Here is a 13,642-nt window from a genome sequence, read left to right on the forward strand (position 1 = left end):
CCCCCAAGATGCCTGCGCTCCTCTAAGTCTGTCCTCTTGAGCATCCCTGATTATAATCGCTCAACCATTGGTGGTCGTGCCTTCAGCTGCTTGGGCCCCAAGCTCTGGAACTCGCTGCCTAAACCTCTTTGTCTCTCTACCTCTCTTTCCTCCTTCAAGACGCTGCTTAAAACCTACCTCTGTGACCAGTCACCTGCGTTAATTTCTACGTATGCGGCTCGATGTCAAATTTTTAGCGCATAATGCTCCTGCGAAGCGCCTTAGGACGTTTCACTGCATTAAAGGCGCTATATGAATACAAGTTGTTGTTGTTGTCCTTGTATAACAATTAGTGAAATTCAAAAACAATCTATTTATTTAACATTAAACAGGTTTTTGGCAAAACAGATATATATTATACATTTGTACGTTTTCTATTGTTTGACAGTGAAACTGCCCAGACCATTAAGAGCCCAGCTCTTCAAATCTCAACGGCGCGAGCCTGAAGAGGTCAGGCGCAGGCAGCGGAAGGAGCGTGTGGTAAATCAGTCCAACCCACCCCCCCCTTCCCCCAACGAATGTCTGTCCCACCTGTGACAGGGTCTGTGGCTCTCGTATTGGACTGCTCTGCCACCAAAGGACTCACTTTAGGAGTGGAAGCAAGTCTTCCTCGATTCCGAGGGACTGCCTATGATGATGATCAGAATTGGAAGGATGCAACTATCAGGAAAGATTGAGCAGGCTGTAACTCTCTACTCTGGAAAACAGAAGACTAAGAGACCTGAGAGAGATCTTGAAAATTATGAAGGGATTTGATAAGATGAATGTGTAGGAACTGTTCCCATTCGTGGGTGAGTCCAGAACAAGGGGAACAAATATAATAGCCACAAACAGATCAAATAAAAGAATGCAGGTGGAATTTCACGGGAGAAGGGAACAGAGATACAGTGGCGGGGTGGGAAAAGGTAACTAGAGTGGGGGCAGGCTCATGAAAAGCATAAGCACCATCATAGCTCAGTTTCTAGGCTGCAGATTCAATGTAATTTCCTACTGTAACTTAGTCCCAGGCTCTCTTACCTCATCAGTCTTTCTTTAATATAAATTCAAACTTAACATCCCCGAATCAGTGCTTCCTGATTAACTCTCTCTCCACTCATTATTTTCACCCTTGTTGGGGCATCCTGAGCTTTAGCTCTTCAGCTAGGCCAGTGTTGTTCAACACATTAGCCTGTAGCTCCATGTGGCTAATTTGGAATCCAGTTATGGCTAAATGCATTTCTAATTACTAAATTAAAATAAATAAATGACACCGTTGTTGGGCCTATGATCTCAATACTCACACGGTGTATGCACGAGAACTTTAACCTTTTTGTGAGTTTGTTAGTAAAATGGTAAGATGAAAAGCTGCGTGGTTTTGGATCGTTGAGTGCTTTACTGTCTGGGTTCCTGAATGGTGGTAGATGTTTGTTCAATAAATATACACATGTAAAGTTCATTTAGCTGCATTGTGTAAGTGTATGCAAGGTATTTTCTACTAAATTTAGTGAATGTGGCTACAACGGTGACACTGTAGCCATACCAGGGCTGGAGGGTGCTCTCAGCTGACATCACCCATCCCCTTTCATAGTGACTATTGTACTGATGACATGGTGCCCCGAGACTGCCACTCAGACATAAAGTGCTGGTGTTTCTACAACCGCAGTTTGAGACATACACACGTAATACATCTGTAACCGCTTCACATCTTAAATAAGAACTATTGGGGGAAAATGTTTTATATAACTTCAAAAGTAAAATTATTGTTAGCATGTAGAGAGCTAAAGTCCCATGTGCAATGCTAAGTGTTAGGGTAGACAGCCGAAAATAGGGCTTCTTCCACCCCCGCCCCCAAAATGAAGGTTGCACATTCAGCTCATTGCATCCTTTGCTTTGCTTCATACCTGATTGTTATTTGGGGTCTTCTCTAGTTTGAGTGCCTTTTTCAGTGCCCGTGCACTAAGTTTCTTTCTCTTTACAAGGAAGTCCTTTTCCGGGTCACAGATGTCAAAACTCAGGCGCACGTCAAGATCATCAAAGCTGTGCAACAAGGACATTCACAGTCAAACCCAATCCGTTTGTAAGGAGCGAGGTGTAACCGTAAGGAAAGGGTTAATCAGACGATATTGATTTATCTATATATTGTGTGATAGTAACCTTTAACTTTTACCTGTTAAGTGAATATGTCAGTTTAGACCAGTGAACTATTAAATTAAGACTGAGAAAGAGTTAATTAATAACCTTGTAATAAAGGAGCCCTTGGGGAAGAGTGACCATAATATGTTAGAATTTCATATTCAGTTTGAAAGTGATTTAGTTAAATCCGAAACTATTATCTTAAATATAAACAAAGCAGGGGCGAGTTGGCTAAGGTAGATTGGCAAACTACATTGAAAGGTATTACAGTAGACAAGCAATGGCTAGCATTTAAAGAATACATCATTTACAAATATACATTCCTTTAAGGCACAAAAACCCCACAGGAAAAGTATTCCAGCCGTGGCTAACAAGAGAAGTTAAAGATAGTATTAGATCAAAAGAGGCTTATAATGTTGCCAAAAAGTGCACTAAGCCTGAGGAATGGGCGGATTTTAGAATTCAGCAATGAAGGACCAAAAAATTAATAAAGAACGGGAAAATAGAATATGAGCGTAAACGAGCGAGAGACATAAAAACAGTTTGTAAAAGCTTCTATAGGTATGTAAAAAGGAAAAGATTAGCAAAAGTAAATGTGGGCCCCTTGCAGGATGAGACAGGAGAAATTATAATGGAGAATAAAGAAAAGGTAGAGAAATTAAACAAATACTTTGTGTCCGTCTTCACGGAAGAAGATGCAAAAAAACCTCTCGGAAATATTGGAGAATCAAGGGTCTAGTAAGAATGAGAAACTGAATGAAATTATTAGTAAAAAAAATAGTACTGGAGAAATTAATCGGACTGAAAGCCAATAAAATCCCCTGGACCGGATGACATACATCCTAGGATTTTGAATGAGGTGGCTATTGAGATAGCAGATGCATTGGTTGTCATCTTCCTAAATTCCATAATTCTAGATTGGTTCCCGTGGATTGGAACCGATCAAATGAAACCCCGCTATTTAAGAAAGGAGGGAGAAAGAAAACAGGGAACTATAGACCAGTTAGCCTGACATCAGTAGTAGGGAAAATGCTAGAATCGATTATTAAGGACGTGGCAACAGGGCACTTTGAAAATAATAATAGGATTAGGCAGAGTCAACACGGATTTATGAAAGAGAAATTATGTTTGATGAATCTGTTTGTGTTTTTTGAGGTTGTAACTAGCAGAATAGATATGGGGGAACCGGTGGATCTAGTCTATTTGGATTTTCAAATGGCATTCAATAAGGTGCCACACAGGGTTATTAAACACAATTAGGGGGCTCATGGGATCGGGGGTAATATATTAGCATGGATTGAGGATTGGTTAACGAACAGAAAACAGAGAGTAAGAATAAACAGGTCATTTTCGGGTTGGCAGACTGTAAGTAGTGGGGTACTGCAAGGATCAGTGCTTGAACCTCAGCTATTCACAATCTATATCAATGATTTGGATGAGAGGACTAAATGTAATATATCCAAGTTTGCTGATGATACAAAGTCAGGTGGGAATTTAAGTTGTGAGGAGGATGCAAAAACGCTTTAAGAGTATATATACAGGCTAAGTGAGTGGGAAAGAACACGGCAAATGGAATACAATGTGGAGAATTGTGAAGTCATCCACTTTGGTAGGAAAAATAGAAAAGCAGAGTATTTTTTAAACGGAGAGAGATTGGGAAATGTTGGTATTCAAAGGAACCTGGGTGTCCTTGTACACAAATCACTGAACGTTAATATGTAGGTACAGCAAGCAATTAATAAAGCAAATGGTATGTTGGTTTTTATAATAAGAACAATTGAGCATAAGAGTAAAGATGTCTTACTGCAATTTTACAAGGCCTTAGTGAGACTACACCTGGAGTATTGTGTACAGTTTCGGTCTCCTTACCTAAGAAAGGATATATTTGCCATAGATTCACCAGACTGATTCCTGGGTTGGGGAGATTGTCCTATGAGGAGAGATTGAGCAGACTAGGCCTATATTTAGAAGAATGAGAGGTGATCTCATCGAAGCATACAAAATTCTTACAGGGCTTGACAGGGTAGATGCAGGGAGGATGTTTCCTCTGGCTGGGGAGTCTAGAACCAGGGGTCACAGTCTCAGAATAAGGGGTTGGCCATTTAGCTCGGAGATATGGAAACACTTTTTCAGAGGGTAGTGAATCTTTGGAATTCTCTACCCCAGAGGGCTGTGGAGGCTCAGTCGTTAAGTGTATTCAAGACAAAGATCGATAGATTTTTGGATATTAAGGGAATCAAGGGATATGGGGATAGTGCAGGAAAGTGGAGTTGAGGTAGAAGATCAGCCATGATCTTATTGAATGGCAGAGCAGGCTCAGGGGGCCGAATGGCCTACTTATGTTCCTATTTCATATATTCTTTTGACCTTAAAGCAATGGTCAGTTTAGATAATAAACTTAATTAAAAGACAGCCCAATGCATATATTTCAGAGAGCTTTAATTAGTTGTTATGTTCTGCAGAAGGGAACATCTGCCACGACATACAGGCAGAAAAACTCCCTATATTCATTCATAAAGGCCTTGAAGATCAGCACCTGCCTGAGAAAGATCGCAGCTAGGAACAGGAGTAGGCCATTCAGCCCCTTAAGCCTTTTCCATCATTCAATTAGATCACGGCTGATCTGGAATGTTATGGATTGTGGTCAAGTTGGGAGTTGTACCAGTCTATGGAAAAATAACTCGTTAAAATCAGTTATTGATAAGGGACCAAGTCCTTAAAATTATGGAGCTGTACGAGGTAATGCAGTAACGTTTGGATTGCTACGCAGAAGGGGTGAAAAGAATAAAGTGGGTGTTGGAACAGATACTTTAGAATTCATTTAAGGACTGATCAACCTTAAAAGCAAGCTCGGAACTGTAACTTTGAATCATAGAATCTTACAGCACAGGCCTTTTGGCTCATCGTGCATGTTCCGGCTCTTTGAAAGAGCTATCCAATTAGTCCAAGACCCCTGCTCTTTCCCCATAACCCTGACATTTTTAAAGTTATTACTGAATCTGCTTCAATTACTCTTTCAGTCAGTGCATTCCAGATCATAACAACTCGCTGCGTTAAAAAATTCTTCTCATTTCTGGCTCTTTTGCCAATTACTATAAATCTGTGTCCTCTGCTTACCGATCCTTTTGCCAGTGGAAAGTTTCTCCTTATTTATTCCATCAAAATCATTCATGATTTTGAACGCCGCTATTAAATCACATCTTAACCTTCTCTGCTCTAAGGAGTACATCTCTGCACCCTCCCTAAGGCCTTGACATCCTCCCTAAAATGTGATGCCCAGAATTGGAAACAATACTCCAGCTGAGGCCAAATCAGTAGTTTTCCAACCAATGGAGCAGTAAATTAGCGAAATAAAGCAAAGTTGGAACTAATTCATTGTTTTCAGAGGACGAGAACATTTTTCCCCAAGGTGCCATGGAGTGACAGATTCCATCGCTTTCAATCCTTTTTCTGCTAACCCTGAGAGAGTTGTACTGTATATACTGGGTTGCGTTCATTGCTTAACAGAGAAACATCTCTTTAGAATCCAAAACTAATTCCTTGCAACCTGTAGGATCTGAATTGGGCTATATTTTCCATCCACTTACAATGGGTTCAATCTTCCCAGGTCATTTGCGGCGTTTTTTTAGCACGCGCCGTTTTTTTGGCGTATTTATTTTTTTCCCAAGTTTCCCCCTGCGATCTGCGCCAGTGTAACTGACTTAGTTACAATTGTTCTAGGCCAGTTTTTTTTTGACGTCATGTCTGCGTGGTTTTTATAATTTTTCGCAGTTTTGCCAACATTTTTTCCTCCTAGGTAGGCGTATCTGGCCTCTCCCGAAAAACCTTCTGGGCACTTAAGAAAACTAGCTCACATTGAGAAATCGGTGCTGAAAGACACCATTGTTTTTAAATCTAAGATTTTGGAGAGAGTCAAGAACACGGTCAAAATCAATAATAAAGTGCAACTTTTTTTTACCTGTCAACGTAGTAAATGGAAGATGGTTGGATTTCTCTTTTCTCTTTTTTAAAAAACTCACTCACACGCCACCACAGAACGTCTTGAAGCAGGGTCGTAGGTTTGGCTGGCAGAATCAGCCCCGCGCCCGGACACAGGGGCTTGGCTAGAAAACAAGCCATGGGAGGGGGGGGGGGGGGGAGGGAGGAGGAGGAGAGAGAGCGAGGTGCCGAGCGGAAGGCTTCGAGCCCGGGACGCGAGGTGCTGATTGTAAGGCTTATGCAGACTGAGCCCGGGAGCGAGGTGCCAATCAGAAGCCTTCAGCACTGAGCCCGGGGAGCGTGGTGCTGATCGGAAGGCTTCTGAAGACTGCAATGAGTGGGGAGGGGGGTCAGAGAGAGGTGGAGAAGTCACAAGACTGCAATGAGTTAAGGGGGGAGGGGAGAGAGAAGTCACAAGACTGAAATTAGTTTAGGGGGAATAGAGAAGTCACAAGATCTTGGGTGTGGTCCATCCATACAGACCTTGGGGAGAGGGAGAACTGTGAATCTGTCCTGCCTGCTTTCCTGCCATTTTGAGTTTCTTTCAAAGGTTAAATTTAAGTATGGGAGCAATACTGACAATGCCATACCTTGTGCGAGCCTTCTGCATCATGGTGCTGCGTAGGAGACACTTGATTCAACGTCATCGCATCAGGAACATCAGAGCCTGTAGGGTGCTGGGCAGGAGGCCTTGCTCATTTATGTATGCTTGGGGTTACTAGCCACCAGGTGGCGTCACTTCGGAGGTCACTGGGCTGTACGCACGTGTGCGCGGCCCAGGTATAAAAGGCAAGCCACCATGTAATGTCATCACTTTGGGCCATAATAAATCAGAGCCAGGTTTGTACCTGTATTAGTTTACAGTATTCAGTCTATCGAGTTATTACATACACAACATTTGGCGACAAGGTAACTTAAGAACCTTCAAATGCAAAAATGAGCACAATTGGAATTCTGGAGAGATTCGTGGAGGGAGAAGACTGGGCAGATTTTGTAGCTCGCCTGGACCAGTACTTTGTGGCCAACAAAATGGAGGAACCCGCTGACGCAGTTAGGCGCACGGCGGTCTTCCTCACGGTTTGCGGTCTGAAAATCTATGGACTCAAAGAATCTTCTCTCACCTGCAAGTCCAATGGACAAGGACTATGAGGAATTGTGCGCTCTGGTACGTGACCATCTCAAACCAGAAGAAGACATCATCATCTCACGATATCGATTCTACATGCACGTTCCTTCTGAGGGCCAGGATGTGTCAGAATTCATTGCCGAACTAAGACATCTAGCTGGACCGTGTTAAATTCGAAAACAAGTTGGGAGACATGCTGCGAGACTTCTTTGTAATCAGCATCAACCACAAGGTGATCCTGCGTAAGCTACTGGCGGTGGAGATGCTGGATTTGAGCAACGCCATCACGATTGCCCAGGCATGCATGATGACGGACAAAAACTTACAAGCAGATATCATCGAAAAATCGGAACTCGGTAAGTACTGTAAACAAGATTGTATCGTCGTTTGGCAGAGCTGCATATGGCAGGGCCTACGCGACTCTGTATGCGAAACCTGTGGCTGCCCTAATTCCGCCAACGGGAATTAATCCGATTTCACCATGTTGGCATTGTGGGGGCAATCATCGGCCTCATCAGTGTTGGTTTAAACATTACATTTGTAAAGGCTGTTCGAGACTGGTGTCGTATGATGGTGCGGTTCATGATTTACCATTATGGATTATTCCAGAGAAACATCGAAAATAGGTGAAGGAGTAGGCCATTCGGCCCTTTGAGCCTGCACCACCATTCAATAAGATCATGGCTGATCATTCCCTCAGTACCCCTTTCCTGCTTTCTCTCCATATCCCTTGATCCCCTTAGCCGTAAGGGTCATATCTAACTCCCTCTTGAATATATCCAATGAACTGGCATCAATAACTCTCTGCGGCAGGGAATTCCACAGGTTAACAACTCTCTGAGTGAAGAAGTTTCTCCTCATCTCAGTCCTAAATGGCCTACCCCTTAACCTAAGACTGTGTCCCCTGGTTCTGGACTTCCCCAACATCGGGAACATTCTACCCGCATCGAACCTGTCCAGTCCCATCAGAATCTTATATGTTTCTATGAGATCCCCTCTCATCTTTCTAAACTCCAATGTATAACGGCCCAGTCGATCCAGTATCTCCTCACATGTCAGTCCAGCCATCCCGGGAATCAGTCTGGTGGATCTTCGCTGCACTCCCTCAATAGCAAGAACGTCCTTCCTCAGATTAGGAGACCAAAACTGAACACAATATTCCAGGTGAGATCTCACCAAGACCCTGTACAACTGCAGTAAGACCTCCCTACTCCTATACTCAAATCCCCTAGCTATGAAGGCCAACATACCATTTGCCTTCTTCACCGCCTGCTGTACCTGTCGTTGAGAAGCGGCAGTCCGAGCAGCGGGAGTCCGGGGGAGGCCTATAAAAGGCCCAACGTCGTCGAGGAGCGGCAGTCCGAGCAGCGGATGTCCGGGGGAGGCCTATAAAAGGCCCATCATCGTCGAGGAGACAGCCGGTGCAGCTGCAGCAGGGAAAGAAGGCAATGGTCCAACGCTGTTCGGCAGAAATTGGCTAGAAAAAATCAAATGGAATTGGAACGATAAAGCGTTGTCTTCGGATGATGATACTCCATGTGCTCAAGTGCTGAGCAAGTTCCCTTTGCTGTTTGAACCAGGCATCGGCAATTTCACGGGAGCCAAAGTGCAGATCCACGTGGACTCGGATTTAACGAATTGGCCAGCCCCATTGTTCCTGTGTTGAAGATTGATGGCACTGTCAGCATTTGTGGAGACTACAAGTTTACGATCAACCGAGTTTCGAAACAGGATCAATACCCGTTACTGAAGGCTGATGACCTGTTTGCAACACTAGCCGTTGGGAAGTCGCTCACTAAACTGGATCTGACGTTGGCCTACATGACACAGGAGCTTGTCGAGACGTCGAAGAAACTTACGTGCATCAACACTCATAAAGGACTGTTTATCTACAACAGGTATCCTTTCGGAATTCGCTCGGCTGCAGCCATATTTCAGAGGAACATAGAGAGTCTGCTGAAGTCCGTCCCTAGAACCGTCGTGTTCCAAGATGACATCCTGGTCACAGGTCGTGACACCGCCGAACATCTGAACAACCTGGAAAAGGTTCTACATCGTCTGGACAAAGTGGGACTCAGACTAAAACGTTCGAAGTGTGTCTTCGTGGCACTGGAAGTCGAATTCCTGGGGAAGAAAATTGCTGCCGACGGCATCAGGCCTACGGATTCGAAAACCAAGGCCATCAAAAATGCACCCAAGCCTCAGAATGTGACGGAGCTGCGTTCGTTCCTTGGTCTACTCAACTACTTCGGTAATTTCCTACATAGAATAAGCAGTTTATTAGAGCTACTGCACATGCTAAGAAAAGGCGACAACTGGGTTTGGGGTGTGTCTCAAGACAGAGCTTTTGAGAAAGCTACTAATCTGCTTTGCTCTAGCAAGCTGCTGGTACATTATGATCCGTGTAAGCGTCTAGTATTGGCCTGTGATGCTTCATCATAGGGAGTTGGTTGCGTGCTCCAACAAGCTAATGAGTCGGGTAAATTTAACTTTAATAAAATTATTCTTGTATCAAACTTTACTTTATCACTTAAAAACCTTTAAACTTGTAAATTTACATAACTTACAAAACACTTTTAATTTGAGAACAGTAACAACAATAATAACAGCAAAGAAATGCTGCACCCACCCATCTCTTCTCCACTTTATTCCAAGACCGCCCGCTGGGCTTGGTCACGGACTCTCCACCACCCCTGTCCGCAGGGGTTGGCGCAGTGTTTCTGGGCTTGGTACCAAGCTTATTCTTTCTAAGATCTCGGGTACTGCGCACCTGTTTGGGGGGGGGGGGGGGCATTGGCAGCAAGTTGGAGGGCCCAGGCGGCAAGTTGGAGGGCTAGGCTTTGGGCTCTTCAGAGGCTGGTGTGGGGGTTGGAGTGGGTGTGACAGTTGATTCTGTCAATGGACGCGGGATCTGGGCGTGTTCCCTTATTGCAACTAACTCCAACCTCATGCGACGGGAGTGTCTGAACAACCTGTAACAGTCCCTCCCTCATGTTGAGCGAAACTATCTGAACTACCTGAAACATTCCCTCCCTGATAGTCCACTGACAGTGCATCAGCTACCTCTGACATTCCCTCCCTCATGACCACTACTCCTTTACTGATGCTCCTGGACATCGTTCTCATTTCTTGTGTCATTGCTGTTACTTCTCACGAAAGTCCCGTTATTCATCACTCACCCCAGTGATGGCGTCCAGGAGTGATCGGGTAAGGTCAATGCTCTCTGCATTCAATTACATAATCTCAACCACATCTGTTAGATCCTGCACCTCAGGAGAGCGCGGTCAAGCTCTCCTTCCCCTCCTCCCCATCGGTGTGCCTCACTGCACACCACCACTCAGACCCACAGCCTGGGACGGTGGGGCCTTGGGTGTGCCTCGCTGCACCCCACCACTGGGACCCGCAACCTCGGAAGGTGGGAAATCACGGAATGTCCCACCAGCACTCAAACCACTAGTCATGGAAGGGGCAGTCACTACAATGAGCGGCACCTCCTCCAAAGTCAGTAAAACAGTGGGAGCTTCAACCAGCTCCATCCCCCCCCTCATGTTCTTGGTCTGGAGGATTGGATTGGAAGATGTTCTGCTCTTCAGGCTCGTCCGCGTCTGAACCTTTTTCTGCATCGTCAGGGTTGGTCTCAAGTTCTGAAAAATATAACAGAAGTCAAGTGGTTAGCAGCAGAGGAGGGGACAGGGTGGGTAGCATGATTAGGCTCACACATCACAGGCCAGGCAGCAGGCTGATTTGAAGGACCATGATAAATTTGCAGGACTTACTCTCTCGCTCGAGTGTGGGCCCAGCTTGTACAGTGATGATTGCTTTTCTCCAGGCAGGACCCATCAAAGCACCGACCCTCTCTTCCAAGGGTGTCAGTGGGTGCAGATTTGCCTGGCCTCCTCCTGTTCGAGTTTTTTCCCTTCCTTTGCAAAGATGAAAACCTAACTTTTTGAAGAGGGTGTCTGTTAATGTCGTGAATAAAGAGTCAGATTAGATACTGCAAGCTCACAGTAAGGTGTGACCGTAGTCCTTTATTACAGATCTCAGAGTGCCTCTCCAGCCTGTGAGGCCTCCATATATATAGGTGCTCCCAAGGGATTGTGGGATCCCTTGGGACTCCAGGGGATAAGCACTCTGGTGATTAGACATGGTAATTATAGGTTTACATACATAACACTACCCCCCCCCCTCGCCAAAGTCAATAGTGTAACTATTTACAATGCGAGTCGATCTGGGGCCTTCCTTTCCCTGGTTGATCGTTTCAGTGCAAATGCTGGTTTTGGTGGGTTGTTTGTTGGGCCCTCGCTGAGCTGCTGCGCAGCTGGCCTTGCTGGGCTGCTGGGGGTGGTGAGTCCTGCTGGGCTGCTGGGGGTGATGGGTGCTGCTTCGTGGTCAACTGTTGGGTCGGTTGCCACTTGTGTGTGTGTTGGAGGGTCGAAAAAAGTGGAGTCTATTGTGGGTTGTTCTGGATAGTCCGTAAATCTGAGTTTGGTTTGGTCCAAGTGTTTCCTGCAGGCGAGTCCATTTGAGAGTTTGACCACAAACACCCTACTCCCTTCTTTGGCCAAAACAGTGGCAGAAAGCCACTTGGGACCTTGTCCATAATTCAACACAAATACAGGATCACGCGATAATGATATGTATTCTGTTGGAGCCGCCTGCTCGCTACCTGTTCATGTAGATCAGGGTTTACTAACGAGGGCCTTGTCTTAAGTGCCCTTTTCATGAGCAGTTCAGCAGGAGGGACCCCAGTGAGCGAGTGGGTTCTTGTGCGGTAATTAAGCAGGACTCGGGACAAGCGAGTCTGCAGTGAGCCTTCAGTTACCCTTTTCAAGCTCTGCTTGATTGTTTGAACTGCTCGTTCTACCTGACCATTGAACGCTGGTTTAAACGGGGCAGATGTGACATGTCTGATCCCATTGCGGGTCATGAATTCCTTGAACTCGGCACTGGTAAAGCACGGCCCACTGTCACTTACAGGGACATCAGGCAGGCCGTGCGTGGCAAACGTAGCCCATAGGCTTTCAATGGTGGCAGTGGACGTGCTTGCCGACATTATCACGCATTCAATCCAGTTGGAGTACACATCTACAACCACCAAGAACATTTTTCCCAAGAATGGGCCTGCATAGTCGACATGGATCCTGGACCACAGTTTGGACGACCAGGACCATAAACTTAGTGGCGCCTCCCTGGGTGTATTGCTTAACTGTGAACATGTATTACATTTGTGCACGCAGGACTCTAGTAAGTCTGCATCGATACCAGACCACCACACGTGGGATCTGGCTATCGCTTTCATCATTACGATGCCTGGGTGGATGCTGTGGAGATCACTGATGAAAGTGTCCCTGCCCTTTTTTGGCACCACTACCCGATTACCACATAGGAGGCAGTCTGCCTGTATAGACATTTCATCTTTGCGCCGCTGGTACGGCTTTATTTCCTCTTGCATCTCTAACGGGACACTAGACCAATTCCCGTGGAGCAGACAGTTTTTTTTACTAAGGACAGTAGGGGGTCGTGGCTCATCCAGGTTCTAATCTGTCGGGCGGTAACAGGTGATTGCTCACTCTCGAATGCTTCCATTACCATGACTAAATCTGCGGGCTGTGCCATCTCCACCCATGGTGGGCAATGGCAGCCCATTGATAGCATTGGCAGTTTTCTGTGCCTGACCTGTGGCAGATGGCATAGTTGTATGCAGACAATGTGAGCGCCCATCTCTGGATGCAGGCCGATGTATTCGTATTTATCCCCCTGCTTTCAGAAGAGGGATATGAGCGGCTTATAGTCAGTTAGCGATTCAAATTTGAGCCCGAACAGATATTGATGCCTTTTCTTTACCCCGTAAGCATACACTAACGCTTCTTTTTCGATCATACTGTAGGCCCTCTCGGCCTTAGACAGATTTCTGAATGCATAAGAACCGGTTGCAAAATCCCAAATTCATTAGCTTGTTGCAATACACACCCGCCCCCGTACGACGACGCATCACATGCTAGTACCAAACGTTTACATGGATCGTACAACACAAGCAATTTGTTTGAACATAACAGCTTCCTAGCTTTCTCAAAGGCATTTTCTTGGCTTTTACCCCATACCCATTTCATCTCCTTTACGCAGTAAAGAGTGCAGGATTCTAACAATGTGCTAAGACCTGGTAAGAAGTTACCAAAATAGTTCAGGAGTCCTAGAAACGACCACAGCTCCGTCACATTCTGTGGTCTCGGTGCATTCTTGATTGCCTCCGTCTTCGAATCGGTGGGCCTAATGCCGTCCGCCGTGATTCTTCTCCCCAGAACTCCACTTCAGGCGCCAGGAAAACGCACTTCCGAGCGTTTTAGCCTAAGCCCCACACAATTAAGCCAAGAACCTCCTCCAGGTTCT

At 45.5% G+C, this 13,642-nt stretch overlaps 1 protein-coding gene across 4 annotated transcripts in view; it reads right to left on the reverse strand.

Annotated features, from left to right (window-relative positions):
* Positions 1–13,642, reverse strand: part of LOC139263138 (cytosolic phospholipase A2 zeta-like) — a 202,217-nt gene that overhangs the window by 83,046 nt on the left and 105,529 nt on the right. For all 4 annotated transcript variants that reach the window (XM_070878746.1, XM_070878745.1, XM_070878743.1 and 1 more), the window contains one exon: positions 1,920–2,055. In XM_070878746.1, the coding sequence (XP_070734847.1) occupies positions 1,920–2,055 (136 nt within the window). The remainder of the gene's footprint in view (positions 1–1,919; positions 2,056–13,642) is intronic.

This window comes from Pristiophorus japonicus, chromosome 4 (genome assembly GCF_044704955.1).
Source record: "Pristiophorus japonicus isolate sPriJap1 chromosome 4, sPriJap1.hap1, whole genome shotgun sequence".
NCBI classification, from domain to species: domain Eukaryota; kingdom Metazoa; phylum Chordata; class Chondrichthyes; family Pristiophoridae; genus Pristiophorus; species Pristiophorus japonicus.